The sequence below is a fragment of the Somniosus microcephalus genome, chromosome 33 (genome assembly GCF_052327205.1).
Source record: "Somniosus microcephalus isolate GS21.2 chromosome 33, FLI_Smic_1.0, whole genome shotgun sequence".
In the NCBI taxonomy this organism is placed as follows: domain Eukaryota; kingdom Metazoa; phylum Chordata; class Chondrichthyes; order Squaliformes; family Somniosidae; genus Somniosus; species Somniosus microcephalus.
Window position 1 is genome coordinate 23,730,162 of NC_141019.1, and position 21,295 is coordinate 23,751,456.

A 21,295-nucleotide genomic window follows, 5' to 3' on the forward strand; every position below is an offset into this window, starting at 1 on the left:
AAGCATCGTTAACAGGGGGAAAAAAACAGTGTCGGGGCGGGGGGCGGAAATCTGGAAAATTCCTATCCGACCCCCTTCAGGCGATCAGAACCTATCCAGATCACATGAACATAAGAACATACATACGACTTAGGAGCAGGCCCCTCGAGCCTGCTCCGCCATTCAATAAGATCATGGCTGATCTGATTACTCCACATTCCCGCCTACCCCCGATGACCTTTCACCCCCTTGCTTATCAAGAATCTATCTACCTCTGCCTTAAAAATATTCAAAGGCTCTGCTTCCACTGCCCTCTGAGGAAGAGAGTTCCAAAGACTCACGACCCTCTGAGAGAAAAAATTTCTCCTCATTTCTGTCTTAAATGGGCGACCCCTTATTTTTAAACAGTGACCCCTAGTTCTAGATTCTCCCACAAGAGGAAACATCCTCTCCACATCTACAAGCCACTGACCTTCTACATGATGCGATCTCTGCCCCGGTCAAGAACCGGTCCAGCTCCCTCTTGGAGGTGTGCAGAGTCAGCACCCACCAGACCAGCCGTAATCTGTTAAACTGGAATAATCTGTCAATAGACGCGCTATCGAGCACCTTTCATTATTTTATAAACCTTTATCTGGTCGCCTCGAAGCCTACACTGCTCTAATGTAAATAGACCCAGCTGCTTAAGCCTATCTGAGTAACTACGGTTCTTTAAGCTAGGAATCATTCTTGTATCTCTCCTCTGAACCTTTTCCAAGGCCACTTTATCACCCACCATGTGAGGGGACCAAAACTGGCCGCAGTACTCCAGATGCAGTCTAACCAACGACCTGTATAATGACTGAATGGTGTCCTTTGATTTGTACTGAATGGTTCTATTAATACAACCCGATACCCTGTTCGCTTTAGTTACAGCTTCTCTGCAATAGATAAGGAACAATCTGTTGCTGAGGAGCGAGCAAAGCTCAGCCAGCAATCCAGCGATTTAATATTTGTTAAGTCTGTCCCCCTAATGAGCCAAAGCCACTGAACCAAGTCGCCCGCTAACAGAACGTTCCACTGAGATAACTATTCGGAGCCCTGTAGAACACGAAAGACGTTTAATTCATTTGCTGTCACAGTTGGCAGGGGTGCCTCGGCTATGACCCTTGCTGTACTTACAAGCAGAGCGGCATGGAAATAGAATTGTCCACTTTGCCAACAAGACACAGGCCTAGAAATTCGATCGCGCCCGAAAAGGTGCCCGCAGGGGACAGGGCGAGCGCGGCATGCGCCTGGTCACATGGTCCCAGGCAGCAGGTTAAATTCGTGCTGGGACCCTCATTAAACATACAGCCAGCACTACCCGTGCTATTCATTGGCTACACGCCTATTTGGGGGGAGCGGAAATCGGGCGCCTCTGATGCCACTTAAAGGCAGCCAGCACCTCTTAAAGCAAAGGTGCACTCTGGTTGTAGACAGGAGGAAACGTTGCCAAAGGGCTAAAATGGCTGCAAGAGGTCCAGGCAGGGCACCCAGGTTGTCTGATGCTATGTTGGAGGGAAATCCCAGGGGGCAGAAAGCCCTCCAGGCAACACCTCCGCCGCCAGTGGGAAGAGGTCACTGAGGAGGTCAATGCCAGGAGCTTAGCTCCTAAGACATGGCTGCAATACCAGAAAAAATTCAATGATCTCACCACAGTTGTCAAGGTAACGATACTGCTCTCTTACTCTCTGCTCCCAGCTCCACCACCTCCAGCTTCTCTATTCACAAGACTCCTCCCCTGCTTCCCTTCACTCTCCTACAATCACCACACTTCACTCCATCTCCTTCTCCTCATGCTCTCCTTACTTAACTCACATCATCAGAAAGATTCAAGTAGACCTGAAAACTGTAAAACACCTTATCCACCTCATTCTTTCCCTCCGCCTATATTCTACAGGCCTTCAATGCCACTTAATTATGATTTCCTGATCAATACCATCTTTTCTTTCGATCTTTTCTACCTTGTTGAGGTATTACGGGCCTTTGCCCTCCACTTTGATTCTCGACTTTGGAACATTTTCACTTGTGAAAACTGACGTGTTAAACGCCCCATGTTTTATATAGAATGAAACAACCATGAATTGAAGTGGTGCCTTACCTTCATTTGACACCAAATCATTTTGAGAAACACATTTCCTTTAGCTTTAAAGCAGAAAAGAAAGGACTTGCATTTTAAAAGCACCTTATCATGTCAGCCGTGGCTCAGTGGGCAGCACCCTCGCCTCTGAGACAGAAGGTTGTGGGTTCATAATCCCACTCCAGAGACTTGAGCACAATAATCTAGGCTGACACTCCCAGTGCAGTACTGAGGGAGTGCTGCAGTGTCGGAGGGGCCGTCTTTCGCATCAGACGTTAAACCAAGGCCCCGTCTGCTCTCTCAGGTGGACATAAAAGATCCCAAGGCACTATTTTGAAGAAGAGCAGGGGAGTTATCCCCGGTGTCCTGGGCCAATATTTATCCCTCAACCAACATCACTAAAACAGATTATCTGATCATTATCACATTGCTGTTTGTGGGAGCTTGCTGTACACAAATTGGCTGCCATGTTTCCCACATTACAACAGTGACTACACTTCAAAAAGTACTTCATTGGCTGTAAAGCGCTTTGAGACGTCCAGTGGTCGTGAAAGGCACTATAGAAATGTAAATCTTTCTTTTCCTCAAGACATCCCAACCACTTTACAACCAATGGTTTATTTTTGAAGTGTCAGCCGTGGATCAGTGGTAGTGTTCTTGCCTTGGAGTCAGAAGGTCATGGGTTCATAGGCCTTCTCCAGGGACCTGAGCACATAATCCAAGCTGACAGTCCCATTGTAGTGCTGAGGGAGTGCTGCACTGTCAGAGGTGCCGTCTTTTGGATGAGATGTTAAACTGAGGCCCTGTCTGCCCTCTCAGGTGAACGTAAAAGAGCCCATGGTACTTGTGGTGATTATTCTTTGTTAGTAAGAAGTATTGTGATTGGTTGTTTGTTTCCTGCCTTGGGATATATGCTGTAATCTCATTGGTAGTTGATGTCATGTGATTTGTGGTGGCCATCTTAAATTCAGTTCTCTCTAGTCATTGTTGGAGACTGGTGTTGAAAGATGTGCTACTGGGTTTTTAAAGTTAATAAAGCCTAGATTAGAAAGGCAAATCTATTCTTTATTTCAATTTATTAACTTTTTATCAGAATGGAGCGATATCTTCAACCGGAACGATTCAATGCTGACCCTAATTCTGCAGGAGTGGATGATAAATGGAAACATTGGTATTGTACATTTACAAACTTTTTGGGTGTGTTGGAACAAGAGTCTCTGAATAAGCTGAATATGCTGATCAACTACATTGCTTCGGATGTGTATAAGTATATTTTGGACTGTAAAACTTACGAATTGGCTATTTCTACATTGGAGAAGATTTTTGTTAAACCAAAGAATGAGGTATTTGCACGTTACCTTCTATCTGCCCGTAGGCAGCAGGTGGGAGAATCTTTGGATACTTATTTACAAGCACTTCGGCACCTTGGTGCTAACTGTAATTATAAAGCCGTGACGGCCGAAGAATATAAGGAAGAATCGGTACGGGATGCTTTTATTAATGGACTACTGTCTAGATCAATTCATCAGCGGTTGTTAGAAAATAAGACTTTGGATCTCAAGAGTGCTTTTGAGCAAGCTTCTACATTGGATATGGCTCAGAGAAGTTCGGATTCTTATGCTCTTTCTAATCGGTCTGTGGCTGTGGTTTCAGCAGTTCCGGACGAAAAGGAATTAGGTGGACTTAATGGGAGTGGTTTACTAGATTCTGAAATAGTTTCTACTCCAACAATTCCACCTTTTACTTCGGCGGCTGTTGCCTCTAGGATTCAGAAGTGTTATTTTTGTGGGAACGTCCGGCATCCTCGTTTGAAGTGTCCTGCCCGGGAGGCTGTATGTAGTAAATGCGGCAAGAGAGGTCATTATGCACGTGTTTGTAAATCATTAGGTTCAATTACCTCCTCTTCTGCGACTATTCAACCTGTAGAGAGGGCGTTTATTGCATCAATTTCTGCTGCATTTGCTCATGGCCTAAACAAAGCTATAGTTATGGCCCAAGTTAATGGGTTAGAAGTGAAGGCTCTCATAGATACGGGCAGTACCGAGAGTTTTATAAGTCTTCAGTTTGTGAAGGAAAAGTGTTTGAAAATCTTGCCTGTTACTTATCAGGTGTGTATGGCTCAGACGACCCTTACTTCACAAGTAGCTGGTTGTTGCCTTGTGAAATTGATTCTTCTAGGTAATACGTATACTGATATACGTCTATCTGTTTTGCCTAATCTTTGTGCGGATATTTTGATTGGTCATGATGTGCTTAAATTACACGAGAGTCTTAGTCTTTCGTTTGGAGGGACTAAGCCACCCTTATCCATTTGTGGATTAACTTCTTTATCCATTTCTCCATTATCACTTTTTTCCAATTTGATGCCGGAATGTAAGCCAATTGCTACCAAGTCAAGAAGGTATAGCAGTCAGGATAGAGAATTTATTAATTCTGAAGTCCAACGTCTTTTATTGGAAGGAATCATTGAACCTAGTTGTTCGCCTTGGCGAGCACAGGTAGTTGTTACGACTAACGAGAGACATAAGAAACGAATGGTGATAGACTATTCCCAAACTATTAATAGGTATACTCAATTAGATGCGTACCCCTTGCCTAAGATTGATGAGCTTATCAACAAAGTATCTCAGTATAAGGTTTTTAGCACTATTGACTTAAAGAGTGCTTATCATCAGATTCCTATTGTTAAGAAGGATCAACCATATACGGCCTTTGAGGCTGGTGGAAAGCTGTATCAGTTTTGCTGAATACCATTTGGTGTTACTAATGGTGTTGCTTGTTTTCAACGGGCAATGGATGCTTTTATAAGTGATAACTCTCTCTCTGACACCTTTTCATACTTAGATGACATCACAGTGTGTGGCAAATCAAGGGTGGAGCATGATTCTAATTTTAAAAGATTCCTTCAAGCTGCGGAAAAAGTTGGTTAACTTTTAATAAAGAGAAGTGTATCTTTTCGACCACTGAGGTAAATCTATTGGGGTATATTATCTCGGGAAACAAGATTAAACCAGATCCAGAATGTCTGCGACCATTGATTGATTTACCTTGTCCTACTAATTCTAAGGCTTTGCAACGAGTTGTTGGACTGTTTTCTTATTATTCTAATTGGATTGCAAATTTTTCACACAAGATCCGGCCTCTTATTCGGGTTACGACATATCCTCTATCATGGGAGGCCAGGACGTGTTTTGATAATTTTAAAACACCACTATCAATTTAAAAGTCCATTTTCAATCGGTCGACCGGATATCTTGTTCGTGTCGACCTTCTTAACCTTGGTGAAATTCCTTGCCCTCCCACACCAGGAGACACAGAAGTATCTTCTGCAGGAAGGCTATCCATATCCCGATTCTCAACGGTTTCCGGATTAGAAATCCCATCAGGAGGTAAACTGGGACGGTCATAAACATCCATCGAGGGCTGACTAATAGAAGTATAATTATCTGCAATCGGATTGGAAATATTCGTAGTATCTGTAACAGCATCCACATTATCTGAATCATGACTATTGCTAATATCCTCAGAAGAGGGCTGGCCACCACAAGGAGCCAAGTCTTTAATTGAAACGGCACTTTCTTTCCCATCTTGGAATCGAATATGAGCATATTGGGAATTTGCCTCCAACAGCTCCACCTCCTCCACTAAAGGATCATATTTTGACAATCTAACATGGCGTCGAAGCAGCACAGGTCCCTGCATAGTAAGCCATGAAGGTACCGAATATCCCATAGTAGATCTCAGCGGATAGTTAAAGAGCCTTTCATGGGGGGTCACATTAGTAGCCGTTGAAAGCAATGATCTAATGGAATGCAGGGCATCAGGCAGTACCATTTCCCACTGTGTATTCTTAAGGTTCCGGGATGTCAAAGCCAACATAACTGCCTTCCAGATCACCCCATTGTATCGTTCGCACTGTCCATTACCCTGGGGATTATACGGGGTAGTTCTACTAGTAGAAATTCCCCGACTCTGAAGGTATTCCTTCAACTGGGAAGACATAAAAGAACTTTCCTGATCCGAATGGATATACGCAGGCATCCCAAAGATAACAAAAAGTTGAGTCAGACATTTGATAACTGTAGCAGCTGATACATCTGCGCAAGGAAAAGCAAAAGGGAACCTTGAAAACTCATCCACAACAGTAAATATATATCGGTTTTGAGTAGTTGAAGGAAGAGGCCTCTTAAAATCGACGCTCAAACGTTCAAAAGGAGAAGTAGCCTTTATAAGATGAGCTCGTTGAGGCTTAAAGAAAATCGGTTTACACCGAGCACAGATAGAACATGATGAAGTCATCCGCTTGACGTCTTCAACTGAAAAGGGCAAATTCTTACTGTGTACGAAGTGTATCATCCTCGTAACCCCAGGATGGCATAAGGCATTGTGAAGATTAATAAGCGTATCTCCGTGAATCACAGAACAATGAGCCCTCGACAGCGCATCAGCAGCAACATTATCCTTCCCCGGACGATAAACTATATCAAAATGGTAACATGCCAACTCAATCCTCCACCTCATTATTTTATCATTCTTAATCTTTCCAAAATGTTTGACATCAAACATAAAGGACACAGACTTTTGATCAGTTACCAACGTAAAATGTCGCCCCGATAAATAATGTCTCCATTTACGCAGTGCTTCTACTATTGCATACGCCTCTTTCTCTATTGAAGAATGCCTTTTTTCACTATTGTTCAAGGTACGTGAGAAAAAGGCCACAGGTCTTCCATTTTGGTTCAGAGTAGCCCCAATTGCAAAATCAGAAGCGTCCGTCTCAATCACAAAAGGAACCTGCTCATCAATAGAATGCACAACTGCTCCAAGGATATCCTTGTTACTATTTGTTGTTGTCACTTAGTATTGTGTCATGTTGAATAGTTTTATTCTTGTCTGTGCATAGTTTTAGTTGTAAATAATTAATTATAAATTGTAAAGGTTATTTAGGTTGGAGTATATTTTAAAAGGAGGGGTGAATGTGGTGATTATTCTTTGTTAGTAAGAAGTATTGTGATTGGTTGTTTGTTTCCTGCCTTGGGATATATGCTGTAATCTCATTGGTAGTTGATGTCATGTGATTTGTGGTGGCCATCTTAAATTCAGTTCTCTCTAGTCATTGTTGGAGACTGGTGTTGAAAGATGTGCTACTGGGTTTTTAAAGTTAATAAAGCCTAGATTAGAAAGGCAAATCTATTCTTTATTTCAGTACTGTTTTGAAGAAGAGCAGGAAAATGACCCTGGTGTCCTGGCCAACTTCCAGTGGCTGTTTGATGAAAGCCTGAGAGAGGGCCCTCCTCTCAGCTCTGGACAGTAAATATTGGGGAAGAGAAGAAAAAGTAAATGTGTTGGCCTCACAGAGATAAATAAAATCATCCCTTTTTCAGGCCATATTTTCCCCTCAGATCCGGCAGTTCCAATGTCTGTGGAAGCTCAGTAGGATTAGAGACGGACAACGTAAAATGGTCATTCTGAGAAATGCGTTTGTTAGTTTTATTTCGAAGTGAGTATTGACACCACTGTGTCAGCCAATGAATTGGAGGCGGGCAGGACTCACAGCAAACAGTCTGTTTTACAGCAAACAGAGTCTATTTAACAGCAAACAGAGTCTATTTTACAGCAAACAGAGTCTATTTAAAGAGAGTCTCAACAAACTACAGCAAACCGAACTCGTGACCGAAACTACAGCAACGTCTCCCGATAAAAGCAGGATTATTTCTCCAGCAAAATGCAGTGAGTGGAGGATAGTTACATAATACAAACCATGCGCATAAAATCAATCCCAGTCACTTACGGTACGGTCTCCAGGCGTGATTGACGGGGGGGGAATTACCCAATCATCTCCATTCTGGCTGGGACTTGTGGTGCCATTATATGCAGCCGGTTTATTTTTGTCCAAATCTGTTATATTAAACACAGCAACGTATCGGCTGTGCGAACAAACTTACTACGACCTTAATGCCTCTGCTTCTGACCCCAGTGTTTTAGTTACACAGTGGGGAGGCCCTCAGTTTTGATGTGAGAGTTGTTCAATCAATACCCAATGATTCAATTCTGCTTGGCTAATTTCAAATCTGGGTTATCTCCAACATTCATTCATAATTTGAAAACAAGTGATATCATCACAGCATCGTCATTGGCTCATGATACTTTATACTGTGCTATTTTCTTTACAGTGTGCGCTAGTGGCATCTAGTTGCAGTACAAGGGCACTGCATGGTAGAATCTTGCATAATAGACTGAAATTCTGGATACACCAGAACATTCAGCAATAACCTCCATTGCATGCAGCTTCGAAGACTACGAACTCTTGGCTCAGACAGCTGTTACCTGTTTCGCCCCAGACGGGAAGGTATTCATCTTGCTGAATGTCCAACATCAGTTCCAGACCGTTCCCTGTTCCTCCCTTCAATGTCGTCAGTATTGGCTGGTCTTTAGTCTGCCCTGAGTTAAAAGTGTAGCACTTGCCATATCTTGTAAACACCTGCAGCAAACAAAATAGTTCAAGTTAGATATTGGGAAATCAAATAGCCCACAACAACAAAAAAATCAATTCTGTATCAAAATGGTATCGAATTCCACTCTGACTGCACAGGTTACGTTAACAAGTTCTGCTGCACCGAATGTTCCCTACTCGTGCTCTATATTGGGTGTCTTTACAAATTACATCGAGTCCAGAACACAGAAACAGGCCATTCGGCCCAACTGGTCCGTGCCAGTGTTTATGCTTCACACGAGCCTCCTCCCACCCCTCTTCATCTCACCCTATCAACATATCCCTCCATTCCTTTCTCCCTCATGTGCTTATCATGTGCATCTGTGCTATTCGCCTCAACCACTCCCTGTGGGAGCGAGTTCCACATTCTCACGACTCTCTGGGTAAAGAAGTTTCTCCTGAATTCCCTATTGGATTTATTTGTGGCTATCTTATATTGATGACCCCTAGTTTTGGACTCCACAGGCAGAAACGTCTGACTGTAGTTAGTTGCATATCCACCCTTTGCGCCTCGTCAGGTTATTTGCAGCTTCTAATAGACACAAAGCTTTGGGCCTCATCTCCTTTGGTAGCAGATTTGTTTATGGGGCAAAACGATTGTGGGATTGAGCCTTATCCCAAAGTTTGAAGGTCCTAGATTACCCAATCATCTAGGATGACACTCGAGTGTAGTTCTGCGGGAGTGCTGCACTGTCTCAGGAGCGGTCTCTCAGATGGATTGTCCTCTGTGATCCTGCCTGAAATCAGGCAGATTCCAATAAAGCTGGGAAGAGTTGCGGTGGAAATGGAGTTGGGGGTGGGGGGTAGTGGGTTTTAAGGTACGTCTTAAAGGAGGAGAGAGAGGTGGAGAGGCGGAGAGGTTTAGAGGGGGAATTCCAGAGCTTGGGGCCTCGGCGGCTGAAGGCACGGCCACCAATGGTGGAGCCATGAAAATCGGGGATGCGCAAGAGACCAGAATTGCAGGAGAGCAGGGATCTCGGAGGGTTGTAGGGCTGGAGGAGGTTACAGAGATAGGGAGGAGGCGAGGCCATGGAGGGATATGAAAACAAGGATGATAATTTTAAAATTGAGGCGTTATCGTATCTTCTCATAGTGCACTCATTTGAAGTTTTCTGTCCAAATGGGCAGACATTGAAATCCTCGTAGTTTGGTGTAGTGTATGTGCTTTAAGTCAGAACTACTTTTTACAGCTCCTGTATACTGTAGTACCGGCAGTAACCACACCAGTACTACAGTAAGCTGTGCGCATGCCTCTGTACTCCAGTCTAGAGATGACCCTCCTCCAGTAAAGACCTGTTGTTTGTTTATGTACAGCATCCATGTAATTCTTTATCCACTGAACCATGGATCTAACAGTGGCGACGAGTGTTGATGCGAATCTACCTGCAACATTAAACAAAAACAAAAAACAAAAAAAAATTGTCGAGTCCAGGAACAAGGGCGTCGACCGCGAGCAACCGCCCAGCAGTCAGGCAGAGATCCAACTTCGCTGGGGAGGCTGTGGAGAGCCGGGCTTGGTTCCCCAGCCACAACGAGTAGTAAGAGACCGACGACAGGTCCTGAGCAGACCCTTCCCGAGCAGCGGCGGCTGGAGCCGACCGACGGCAGAGAGAGAGAGCCGGGCAGCGTCGACGGGGTAAGAAAGAGGGTGAAGAGAGCAGGGCGCAGCCGGGGATTGATCACCGAGCGGCGTCGAGGAAAAATACTGCAAACCGGAGCGAGAGAGGGTAAGAAACAGCCGGGTTCTAGACTGAGCGGCGTCGACAAATATCAAGAGAAGAACGCGCAGAGCACAGCCAGGGATCACGGGCTGATCAGGGTCCGTGGGACGAAGCAAGGGGAGACGCCATTGAGCCGCGGAGAAGCAGGGAGAGCGCGGGAGACGCCATTGAGCCGCGGAGAAGGAAGAGCGTGGGAGACGCCATTTTGTGAAGCCGCAGCGGAGAAGACGGGCGAGCACAGGAAGGAAGGAAAGCGCGGGAGACGCCATTTTGTGCCAGCGGAGAAGAAGGGGAAGCGCGGGAGGCGCCATTGGGGATATTTAACGCACAACCAAGGATGCCGAAGAGTGGCAGTATCTCTACGTTCGACAATGAAGTCGAAGATTGGGCGACATATGTGGAACGTATTGAGGTGTACTGCAGGGCGAATGAAGTGCCAGACGCTAATAAAGCACTGGTTCTGTTAAATTCCATGGGTGCAAAAACTTATGGGTTACTGCGAAATCTAATAACCCCAGAGAAGCCGGTAAACAAGGATTTTGGAAGCATAGTAGAAATCCTACAGGACCACTTAAGCCCCACACCGCTGCTGATAGCAGAACGATTTAAGTTCCATAAAAGGAACCAACACAAAGACGAAAGCAACGCTGAGTACCTAACGGAACTGCGCAAGCTATCGAAATACTGCCAGTTTGGAGCGGGACTAGCAGACACGTTAAGGGACAAGTTTGTGTGTGGGCTACAAAGTGAAGGAACCCAGAAACGGCTTCTATCAGAAAAGGACCTTACGCTGGACAAAGCTTTCAATATGGCAGTATCCCACGAAGCAGCCGCAAGGGGCGCTGCAGAGATACAACGGAGACCGCAAGAATACGGCACCAACGAAATGACCTATGGAACAGGGAAGTGCTATCGCTGCGGCAGAACAACACATGACCAGAAAGATTGTTGGTTCAAGGACCAAGTGTGCAGACAGTGTGGGAAAGCAGGACACATAGCAAGAGTCTGCAGGTCTGGGAAGAAAACCAACAGTAAGAAATCTCCACAGGAGAAGTACAAAAAGGTACACCAGGTGATGGACAGTGGTTCAGATGAACAGAAAAGTGACACAGACTCCGGAAGCAAGGAGCTGGGTTGTCTGAAACTACATAATGTAACCGAAATAGAGAATCACCAGACTATTTGGGTTACACTCAAGATAGACGGAGTCCAAGTGGAAATGGAATTGGACACAGGGTCAGCTCTAACAGTCATAAATCAAAGAGACTACAAGCGGCTATTTTCACACATACCCTTGAAAGCTACAGAGATTGTCTTGAAGACGTATACGGGGCAAAAAGTCTACCCCAAAGGAAAAATAAGGGTGAAAGTGACATATAAAGGTCAGGAAATACCTAAAATGGATATATATGTATTGCCAAATGGAGGACCACCACTGCTAGGACGTGAGTGGATCCGGAAGATACATTTAGATTGGCATTCCATACAGGCACTGAAGATGGAGGCCAAAAAGGATGACGACGTCACACCTGGACGACTGTCAAAAATGCTAACTGACGCAAAAGAAGTGTTCCAGGAGGGACTAGGAACACTAAAAGGAATAACAGCAACAATTAAAATAGAGGATAATGCAAGCCCAAAGTTTCTGAAGGCCAGACCAGTGCCTTATGCGATCAGACCAGCTGTCGAAGCAGAGCTGGAAGGGTTGGAACGTTCAGGAGTACTGTCCAAAGTGGACTGGAGTGAGTGGGCTACACCCATCGTCCCTGTAATGAAGAGGTGATTGAGTAATACACCTGGGGAACCAAAGAAGATCCGCATCTGTGGGGATTTTAAGGTGACAGTGAACCCAGTCCTTCACACGGTGCAATATCCGCTTCCACGAATTGAGGATATTTTCGCCTCGCTATCTGGTGGTAAACGCTTCACCAAAATTGATCTAGCCCAGGCGTACTTGCAAATGGAGGTAGAAGAAGCTTCGAAGCATTACCTTACGATCAACACCCATAAAGGTCTCTATCAATACAACCGGCTGGTGTTTGGAGTAGCCTCGGCTCCGGCTATCTGGCAAAGGGCGATGGATCAGGTCCTGCAAGGGATTCCAGGGACCCAGTGTTATTTGGACGACATCTTGGTCACGGGCGAAAATGACAGTGATCACCTCGCTAACTTGGAGAAGGTGCTCGCCAGATTAAAGGAATATGGGCTACGAGCTAATTGCCACAAGTGCGAGTTTTTCCAGAAACAGATCTCGTATTGCGGCCACGTCATCGATGAAGAGGGGTTACATAAGTCCCCTGACAAGATTGAGGCAGTAGTCAAGGCTCCAGCACCGGAAAATGTGTCACAACTGAGGTCGTTCCTCGGGCTGGTAAACTATTACCACAAGTTCTTACCAAATTTGTCCACGGTATTACACCCACTGAACACCCTACTGCAAACAGGGGTACCATGGAAGTGGGATGACGAATGTAGACGAGCTTTCCAGAAGTGTAAAGAATTGATCACATCAAAAGAGGTGTTGGCCCATTTCAACCCAGCACTACCAATTCGTTTGGCATGTGATGCATCACCCTACGGCATTGGAGCGGTGCTGTCGCACAAATTCCCAGATGGGTTGGAGAGGCCAGTAGCCTTTGCGTCTCGGTCACTAACCTCAGCCGAGCGCAACTACGCCCAGATTGACAGGGAGGCCCTCAGCCTAGTATGGGGAGTGAAAAAATTCAACCACTATCTGCATGGGCAGAAGTTCACCTTGCTGACTGACCACCAACCACTTGTCTCCATCTTTAATCCCAAGAAGGGCGTGCCAGTAATGACTGCACAGCGGTTACAAAGATGGTCCCTGTTTCTAGGGGCGAATCAATATGAAATAGAATGTAAAGGCACGAAACAGCATGGGAACGCTGATGGGCTATCGCGCCTGCCACTGCCTACGGTGGAGGAAGCACCAGCAGTGGACCCTATCGAGATATTTTATTCGTCGATAATTGAACGATTGCCAGTAACAAACGCGGATATAGAGAAGGACACCCGCAATGATCCGACGCTGTCACGGGTATATGAATTGACGGTGAGGGGATGGCCAACACATGGCGACTCACTGTTGCCAGCATTCTCATCCAGAAGAGAACAGCTGTCAGTATGCCAGGGGACAGTGATGTGTGGATCCAGAGTGGTGATTCCACCCAAGTTAAGGGAGAGAGTGCTAAAGGAGCTACATGAAGGTCATCTGGGGGGAGTGAAAATGAAAAGCTTTGCTAGGGCTTATGTGTGGTGGCCGGGAATCGATCAACAAATCGAAGACCTAACTAAGAGCTGCTTAGGATGCCAGAAGGTCCAAAATGCACCACCACATGCCCCTCTACACCCATGGGAGTGGCCCTCCTCTCCATGGCAACGGGTGCACATTGATTTCGCTGGTCCATTCATGGACTCAATGTTCTTAATAGCAGTGGATGCTCATTCAAAGTGGCCTGAGGTGATAAAGATGTCTTCAACCACTACAGAGAAAACGATTGCAGTCCTGCGGACCATATTTGCCAGAAACAGTTTGCCAGAGCAGATCTGCTCTGATAATGGACCACAGTTTGTGTCCGACGAGTTCCAAAAATTCATGAAAAGGAATGGGGTAAGGCATTACACATCCGCCCCGTATCATCCAGCCACCAATGGATTGGCTGAGAGGTTCGTACAAACCTTTAAGAAGGCGATAAAGGCCATGTGCGACGAGGGAATTCCACTACAGCATAAGATGGACAATTTCTTATTAGCCTACCGAAACGCGACACATGCTGTTACCAACCAGACCCCGGCCATGATGTTCTTTAACCGAAGGTTGAGATCTCGTCTGGACTTGCTCAGACCAAATGTGCGAAGAAATGTTGAGGACAAACAATTCCAGCACATTAACGAGAAGCCGACAAGGAGCTTCAATGTAGGGCAACCAGTCTTGGCCCGTGACTATCGAACAGAGAAGTGGCAACCCGGAACGATATGTACAAGGCAGGGGCCATTAATGTACACAGTGGACGTCGGGGAGAACATTGTGAGACGCCACGTCGATCAGATCTTAGCATCACAGGAAGGCGTCAACCCCATGTCTCGAGTACCTGGGGATGAACCCAACATACCGGTAGCATCTACTTCACACCCAGTAGCAGTGGAACCCGATGAACTACCCGATGAAAAGGGGTCAGAATCGCCTCTGCACCAAGAACAAGAACCTCCGGAAAGGCGCTATCCCGAAAGGGTCAGGAAGCTGCCCCAAAGACTGAATCTATAAATGGACTTTTTGTTATTGAATGTACATGTAAAAATGTAATTGTTATTTGAATATTAAGGGGGTATTATTAATCTAAAAAGGGAGGAATTGTAGTGTATGTGCTTTAAGTCAGAACTACTTTTTACAGCTCCTGTATACTGTAGTACCGGCAGTAACCACACCGGTATATAAGCTGTGCGCATGCCTCTGTACTCCAGTCTAGAGATTGCCCTCCTCCAGTAAAGACCTGTTGTTTGTTTATGTACAGCATCCGTGTAATTCTTTATCCACTGAACCACGGATCTAACATTTGGCGGTCGGGCGGTAGTGGAAGACACAATATACACTGTGCTAAAGGACATGCCGAATTAATTGGAAAAATCACTCTTTTTGCATGATAAGTAAATCATAGAGAGGCAGTACTTGCCCGGGCAAATTAAATCAGATGTACTCAAGGTTCCTGCCAGTCCCTGTATCTAGAGGACAAGGTACAAGATGAAATGCAATTGTGGTCTCGACTAAAAGAGAAATTAACTTTCAAAAATTGGGCGCACTTGCTGCATTCCATCGGGCTGTCACACCTCAGTAGTTCACTGCAAATTATTCCAATTAATGATAAATAACACCAAGTGTCACACCTCATCCCAGACTATTATCAGTCAAAGGCGCTTTAAAACGGGATTGACAGCACTTTCGATATTAATGCATCAACCTCGGCAGCCTCGCTGGTGGCTGTGCATGTAATGAGCGGTCTTATCCCGTTGTTGAAGGCAGGGATTAAAGTGGCAGTGCCCGATGGACACAGTCTTTAAAGGGGCAGTGAGCTATAATGACGCGTAGCCACTGCTTGCTAAAACAGTTTATTCCAGTCGGGAATGTCCCCCCCCCCCCCGCCCTGATCCATGCCCACTCATCCCAGTAGGATGGATATCTGGGAGAGTTTGTTCATGGATGCTTGGCTCTTCTTCCCAGCTCTCTGATTGAAGGAATCCGAGAGGACCAGAGACTAGTGTCACAAGCAATGTTCCCTCCAATTTTCTTTTCAGGTGCGCGGTCCCTTTAACGCGCTGCGCGGCCCATTCAAATTTGCGCGCATGCACGGTTTTTCCATTTAAAAGCCGGTGAGCTGGCTGCGCGGTTCCTCCAGACCGCTGCACTTAACGGGAACATTGGTCACAAGGGCGGAAACTGATCTTACCCATTACAATCTCCTCAGAAACAAAGATGGAGGGGAATGCTGCCACCTTTACACTATGCCTGCTTATAGCGTGGCGTGGGCTAAAAGCACCGAGTTATACTGCCAGCTCCGCACGCCCGCAAATCAGGGGAAAACAGAGCATTGGGCAGGCATTCTTAAGACACGTGCATACTGTGTTGCAAATCAGCGTTGGAATGCAGGGGAAATGCTTAAATCATAGAATGATACAGCACAGAAGGAGGCCATTCGACCCATTGTGCCTGTGCCGGCTCTTTGAAAGAGCTCTCCAATTAGTCCCACTCCCCTACTCTTTCCCCATAGCTCTGCCAATTTTCCCTCGTCAAGTACTTTTTCCCCATCCATTTTTCCTTTAACTTTCTCCCCTTACCCCATCTCTCCTGAAGGTGTTGGTTCCTACTGGGGGTGTGGCTCCAGACAACAGCAGCTAATACCTCGCCCCAGTGGCTATACTTCATATGTGCACCAGGAGAGCGAGTGCAGCTGGGCTGTTCGACTGCAGAGGCATCACAGGCAAGTCCAATCCTGTCTGCACCCGACCGCCACGTGTGTATTACCCACCAGGGCCGCTGGATAGCGAGCAGGAGCAGAAACCTGGCCAAGTTGTTTTGCCCCAACCCTGGCTTCCTAGCACAGGGCACTGGGGCCATTTGTCTGTCCTCAACAAAGATTAGCAAAATCAGCAGGACCGGGGATCAAAACTGGGATTCCCTCCTGGCTTGTAATAGGGTTGTGGTAAACCACTGTATTGTATATTGCCACCTCTGGGTGGCGCTGTGTATGGAGGCATGCCTCAGCTGACTCCACCCACCACTGTGTGGGTTTCGTTCAGACTTGTTCAGTCACTCACGAAGAAGCATGGTCTCTTCTTAGCTAATAAAAGCCTTATTCATCTCTTCTTTCGACTCATCATCTCTTCTTCGACTCATCACCTTTTATGAAGTAATTGATAAGCGTATCAATTTTATTAGCTAAAAGTTAAATGGCGACACCTGAGGAGCAACAACAGCAACGGATACAGCAGACATTGCTGAGAGCCCTCAGACCACCACGCCTGGACCTCGACCCTCAAGATGTGGGTGCATCAGCCAAGTTTGAACACTGGCTGAGCTGCTTTGAATCCTTCCTCGCAATCTCACAGGTTACAGAGGAGGATCACAAACTGAAAATTTTGACCGCCCAGGTGAGCCATCAAGTATATATGCTAATCCGGGACTCTAATACGTACGTGGCGGCCCTCGAGCTACTAAAAGGGCAATATACGCGCCCAGTGAACACAATTTACGCCCGACACCTCTTGGGATCCCGCAGGCAGCAACCGGGAGAATCGGTAGGGGCATTTGCACGGGCGCTACTGGCACTCTGCAGAGACTGCGATTGTAAAGCGGTAACGGCTGTGGAGCACGCGCAGGGACTCGCCTGTGATGCCTTCGTCAGGGGCCTCCAGTCAGACCACACCCGGCAGAGACTGCTAGAAAGCAAGGAACCCGACCTGAAGACGGCCATTGCCCTTGCGCTCTCGTTAGAGGAGGCCCACCGAAACCTCGAGGCATACCCCCGTAACGGCGCCGAGACATGGCAATCGAAACCGTGGGACACGGGACCGCCGCCCCCGGCACCAACCGCTGCAGCGACCCAATCGAGACAGCAGCCTCCGGTAAGAACTGCTTCGATGCCCAGTAACCAGGCCCAAAAATGCTATTTCTGTGGCCAGTTAAAATATCCCAGAGCGCACTGCCCAGCTAAGACAGCTACCTGCTCGGGCTGCGGGAAGAAAGGCCATTACGCTAACGCCTGCAAGGGGAAGCCAGCCAGCAGCGCAGCGTGCGGGCCATGGGAGCAGCCATCTTATCCGCCATTTTGTGTACCCCCGGCCGCATGGCATCCGCCGCCATCGTATCCAACGCACTCAACCGCCATTTCGTCACCGGAACCGACCACCGTCTCGGCGGATGACTATAGTGACTCACTAAGCCACATACTGGCCTCCGTGACGCTGGATCAAGGCCACCCTCACCATCTATCCAGCTCCATGATGGATATCGCGGTAAACGGCCGCGCCACCAGTTGCCTGATCGACAGCGGGAGCACAGAGAGTTTCGTCCACCCCGACACGGTACGTAGCCACTCCCTCACGATTCTGCCAACGCACCATCGCATTTCTATGGCGTCCAAGTCCCAGTCAATGGACATCAGCGGCTACTGTGTGGTGACCCTGTCAGTAGGGGGCACTGAATATCAAAAATTTAAACTGCTAGTCCTGCCCCGTCTTTGCGCTGCCGTCCTGCTAGGGTTGGATTTTCAGTGCCACCTTAAGAGTGTCACACTAGCATACGGTGGACCCCTCCCCCCACTCACAGTCTGCAACCAACAACTTTTAAATCGCCCGCTGCAAACCACCTGCAGCCTTTCCACATTAAAAGTCCCCCCCCCTCCCCTGTTCGCTAACCTCACCCGCGACTGTAAACCCATCGCTACCAAAAGCAGGCGGTACAGTGCCGGGGACAGAGCTTTTATCAGCTCTGAGGTGGAGCGGCTCTTGAAGGAGGGCATTATCGAAGGTAGCACTAGCCCCTGGCGAGCCCAGGTTGTAGTCGTTAAAACCACTGCAAAACGCCGCATGGTAATCGACTACAGCCAAACCATAAACCGGTACACCCAGCTGGACGCGTACCCCCTCCCTCGCATATCTGATATGGTCAATCAGATTGCGCAATACAAAGTATTCTCCACCATCGACCTTAAGTCAGCGTACCACCAGCTGCCCATCCGCCATGAGGACCGCCAGTATACTGCCTTCGAGGCAAACGGCCGCCTCTACCACTTCCTTAGGGTCCCCTTCGGCGTCACCAACGGGGTTTCGGTCTTCCAAAGGGAGATGGACCGAATGGTTGACCAGAACGCGCTGCGGGCAACCTTCCCCTATTTGGATAACGTCACCATCTGCGGCCACGACCAGCAGGACCACGACGTTAATCTAGCAAATTTCCTCCGTACGGCCCAACGGCTGAACCTAACGTACAATAAGGAAAAATGTATGTTTCACACCAAGCGCCTGGCCATCCTCGGCTGCGTGGTGGAGAACGGAGTCATCGGGCCCGACCCCGACAGAATGCGCCCCCTAATGGAGCTACCCCTTCCCCACTGCCAAAAAGCACTGAAGAGATGCCTGGGGTTTTTCTCCTACTACGCCCAGTGGGTGCCCCTCTATGCAGACAAAGCCAGGCCCCTCATCAAAGCCACCTCCTTCCCCCTGACACCAGAGGCGTGTGCAGCCTTCACTCTTATCAAGAACGATATCGCGAAGGCCGCAATGCACGCGGTGGATGAGTCCATCCCCTTCCAAGTGGAGAGCGATGCCTCCGACTTCGCCCTAGCCGCGACCCTTAACCAGGCGGGCAGACCCGTGGCCTTTTTCTCAAGGACCCTCCAGGGCCCCGAGACGAGACACTCCTCCGTCGAAAAGGAGGCCCAGGCTATTGTAGAAGCGGTGCGTCACTGGAGGCATTACCTGGCCGGGAAACGATTTACCCTGCTCACTGACCAGCGTTCAGTAGCTTTTATGTTTAATAATAAGCAGAGGGGTAAAATCAAGAACGACAAGATCTTGAGGTGGAGAATCGAACTCTCCACCTACAATTATGATATCTTGTATCGGCCAGGGAAACTCAATGAGCCCCCAGATGCCCTATCACGTGGTACATGCGCCAACGCGCAGAGTGATAGGCTGCAGTCCCTCCACAATGACCTCTGCCACCCGGGGGTCACCAGGTTTTTCCATTTTATCAAATCCCGTAACCTGCCCTACTCCATCGAGGAGGTCAGGACCATGACCAAGAGCTGCCAAATCTGCGCCGAGTGCAAACCGCACTTCTATAGGCCGGACAGAGCAAGCCTGATCAAGGCCACCCGCCCCTTCGAACGCCTGAGCGTCGATTTTAAAGGGCCCCTCCCCTCCGCTGACCGCAATGTGTACTTCCTCAACATAGTTGATGAGTACTCCCGTTTCCCCTTTGCCATCCCTTGCCCAGACATGACCAGTACCACGGTCATCAAGTGTCTGAATGACATCTTCGCTCTGTTCGGGTTCCCCAGCTATATACATAGCGACAGGGGCTCATCGTTCATGAGCGACGAACTTCGGCAGTACCTGCTAACAAGAGGTATCGCCACGAGCAGGACCACCAGTTACAACCCCCGGGGGAACGGCCAGGTGGAAAGGGAGAACGCGACGGTTTGGAAGGCAGTCCTCTTAGCACTAAAATCTAAGGGCCTTCCGACCTCCCGCTGGCAGGAGGTCCTCCCTGCAGCGCTTCACTCCATTCGGTCACTGCTTTGTACTGCCACTAATGCGACCCCTCATGAGAAAATGTTCGTTTTCCCCCGGAAGTCTACATCGGGAACCTCGCTACCGGCATGGTTGACTTCTCCTGGGCCCGTCCTACTGCGGAGGCACGTGAGGACGCATAAAACGGACCCCCTGGTCGAGCGGGTGCACCTCCTACACGCCAACCCCCAGTATGCCTGGGTGACATACCCAGACGGGCGGGAGGACACGGTCTCCATACGAGATCTCGCACCCTCGGGTACCCCTGAATTACCACCGTTATCCCCCTTACCACCGTTATCCCCCTTACCACTGTTATCCCCCACCACCCCTCCCAACCCAACCCCTGCAGACGGCATGCCAAAGCCCCAGGAATCTTCGCCAACCACCCAGACACCAGACCCGACGTCGGATGCTGCAACACCACCGCCGCCACCACGACGATCAGGACGTCAGACAAGGCCTCCTGATAGACTTAACTTGTAGTACCCTTCACCCCGCCGGACTTCACATTAAACAAGGGGTGAATGTGGTAAACCACTGTATTGTATATTGCCACCTCTGGGTGGCGCTGTGTATGGAGGCATGCCTCAGCTGACTCCACCCACCACTGTGTGGGTTTCGTTCAGACTTGTTCAGTCACTCACGAAGAAGCATGGTCTCTTCTTAGCTAATAAAAGCCTTATTCATCTCTTCTTTCGACTCATCATCTCTTCTTCGACTCATCACCTTTTATGAAGTAATTGATAAGCGTATCAAGGGTTAGATGAAGTAGGGTAGAAGGAGGCTCGTGCGGAACATAAACAGCAGCCTGGGCCAGTTGGGCCAAATGGCTGGTCTCTGTGTTGTACATTCTATGTAATGCTCCGCACCACAGCAGAATTATTCTGAAAGCACATAACGTTGCTGGTGCAATGTCATCGCGTCACCAACCGCATCACTGTGCGCCTCTGTTTCATGCAGCTGGTCGGAGCATCCCGTTATGTTACAGGCCGAGGCACCTTTAATGCAAATTACCATCGCCGAATCCCACACCATCAACATCCTGGGGGTCACCATTGACCAGAAACTTAACTGGACCAGCCACATAAATACTGTGGCAACAAGAGCAGGTCAGAGGCTGGGTATTCTGCGGCGAGTGTCTCACCTCCTGACTCCCCAAAGCCTTTCCACCATCTACAAGGCACAAGTAAG

General features: G+C 47.9%; 1 protein-coding gene across 3 annotated transcripts in view; it reads right to left on the minus strand.

Annotated features, from left to right (window-relative positions):
- LOC147097007 (acid-sensing ion channel 1-like) overlaps positions 1 to 21,295 on the minus strand; it is a 361,076-nt gene that overhangs the window by 148,201 nt on the left and 191,580 nt on the right. For all 3 annotated transcript variants that reach the window (XM_085972733.1, XM_085972735.1, XM_085972734.1), the window contains exon 2: positions 8,408 to 8,561. In XM_085972733.1, the coding sequence (XP_085828859.1) occupies positions 8,408 to 8,561 (154 nt within the window). The remainder of the gene's footprint in view (positions 1 to 8,407; positions 8,562 to 21,295) is intronic.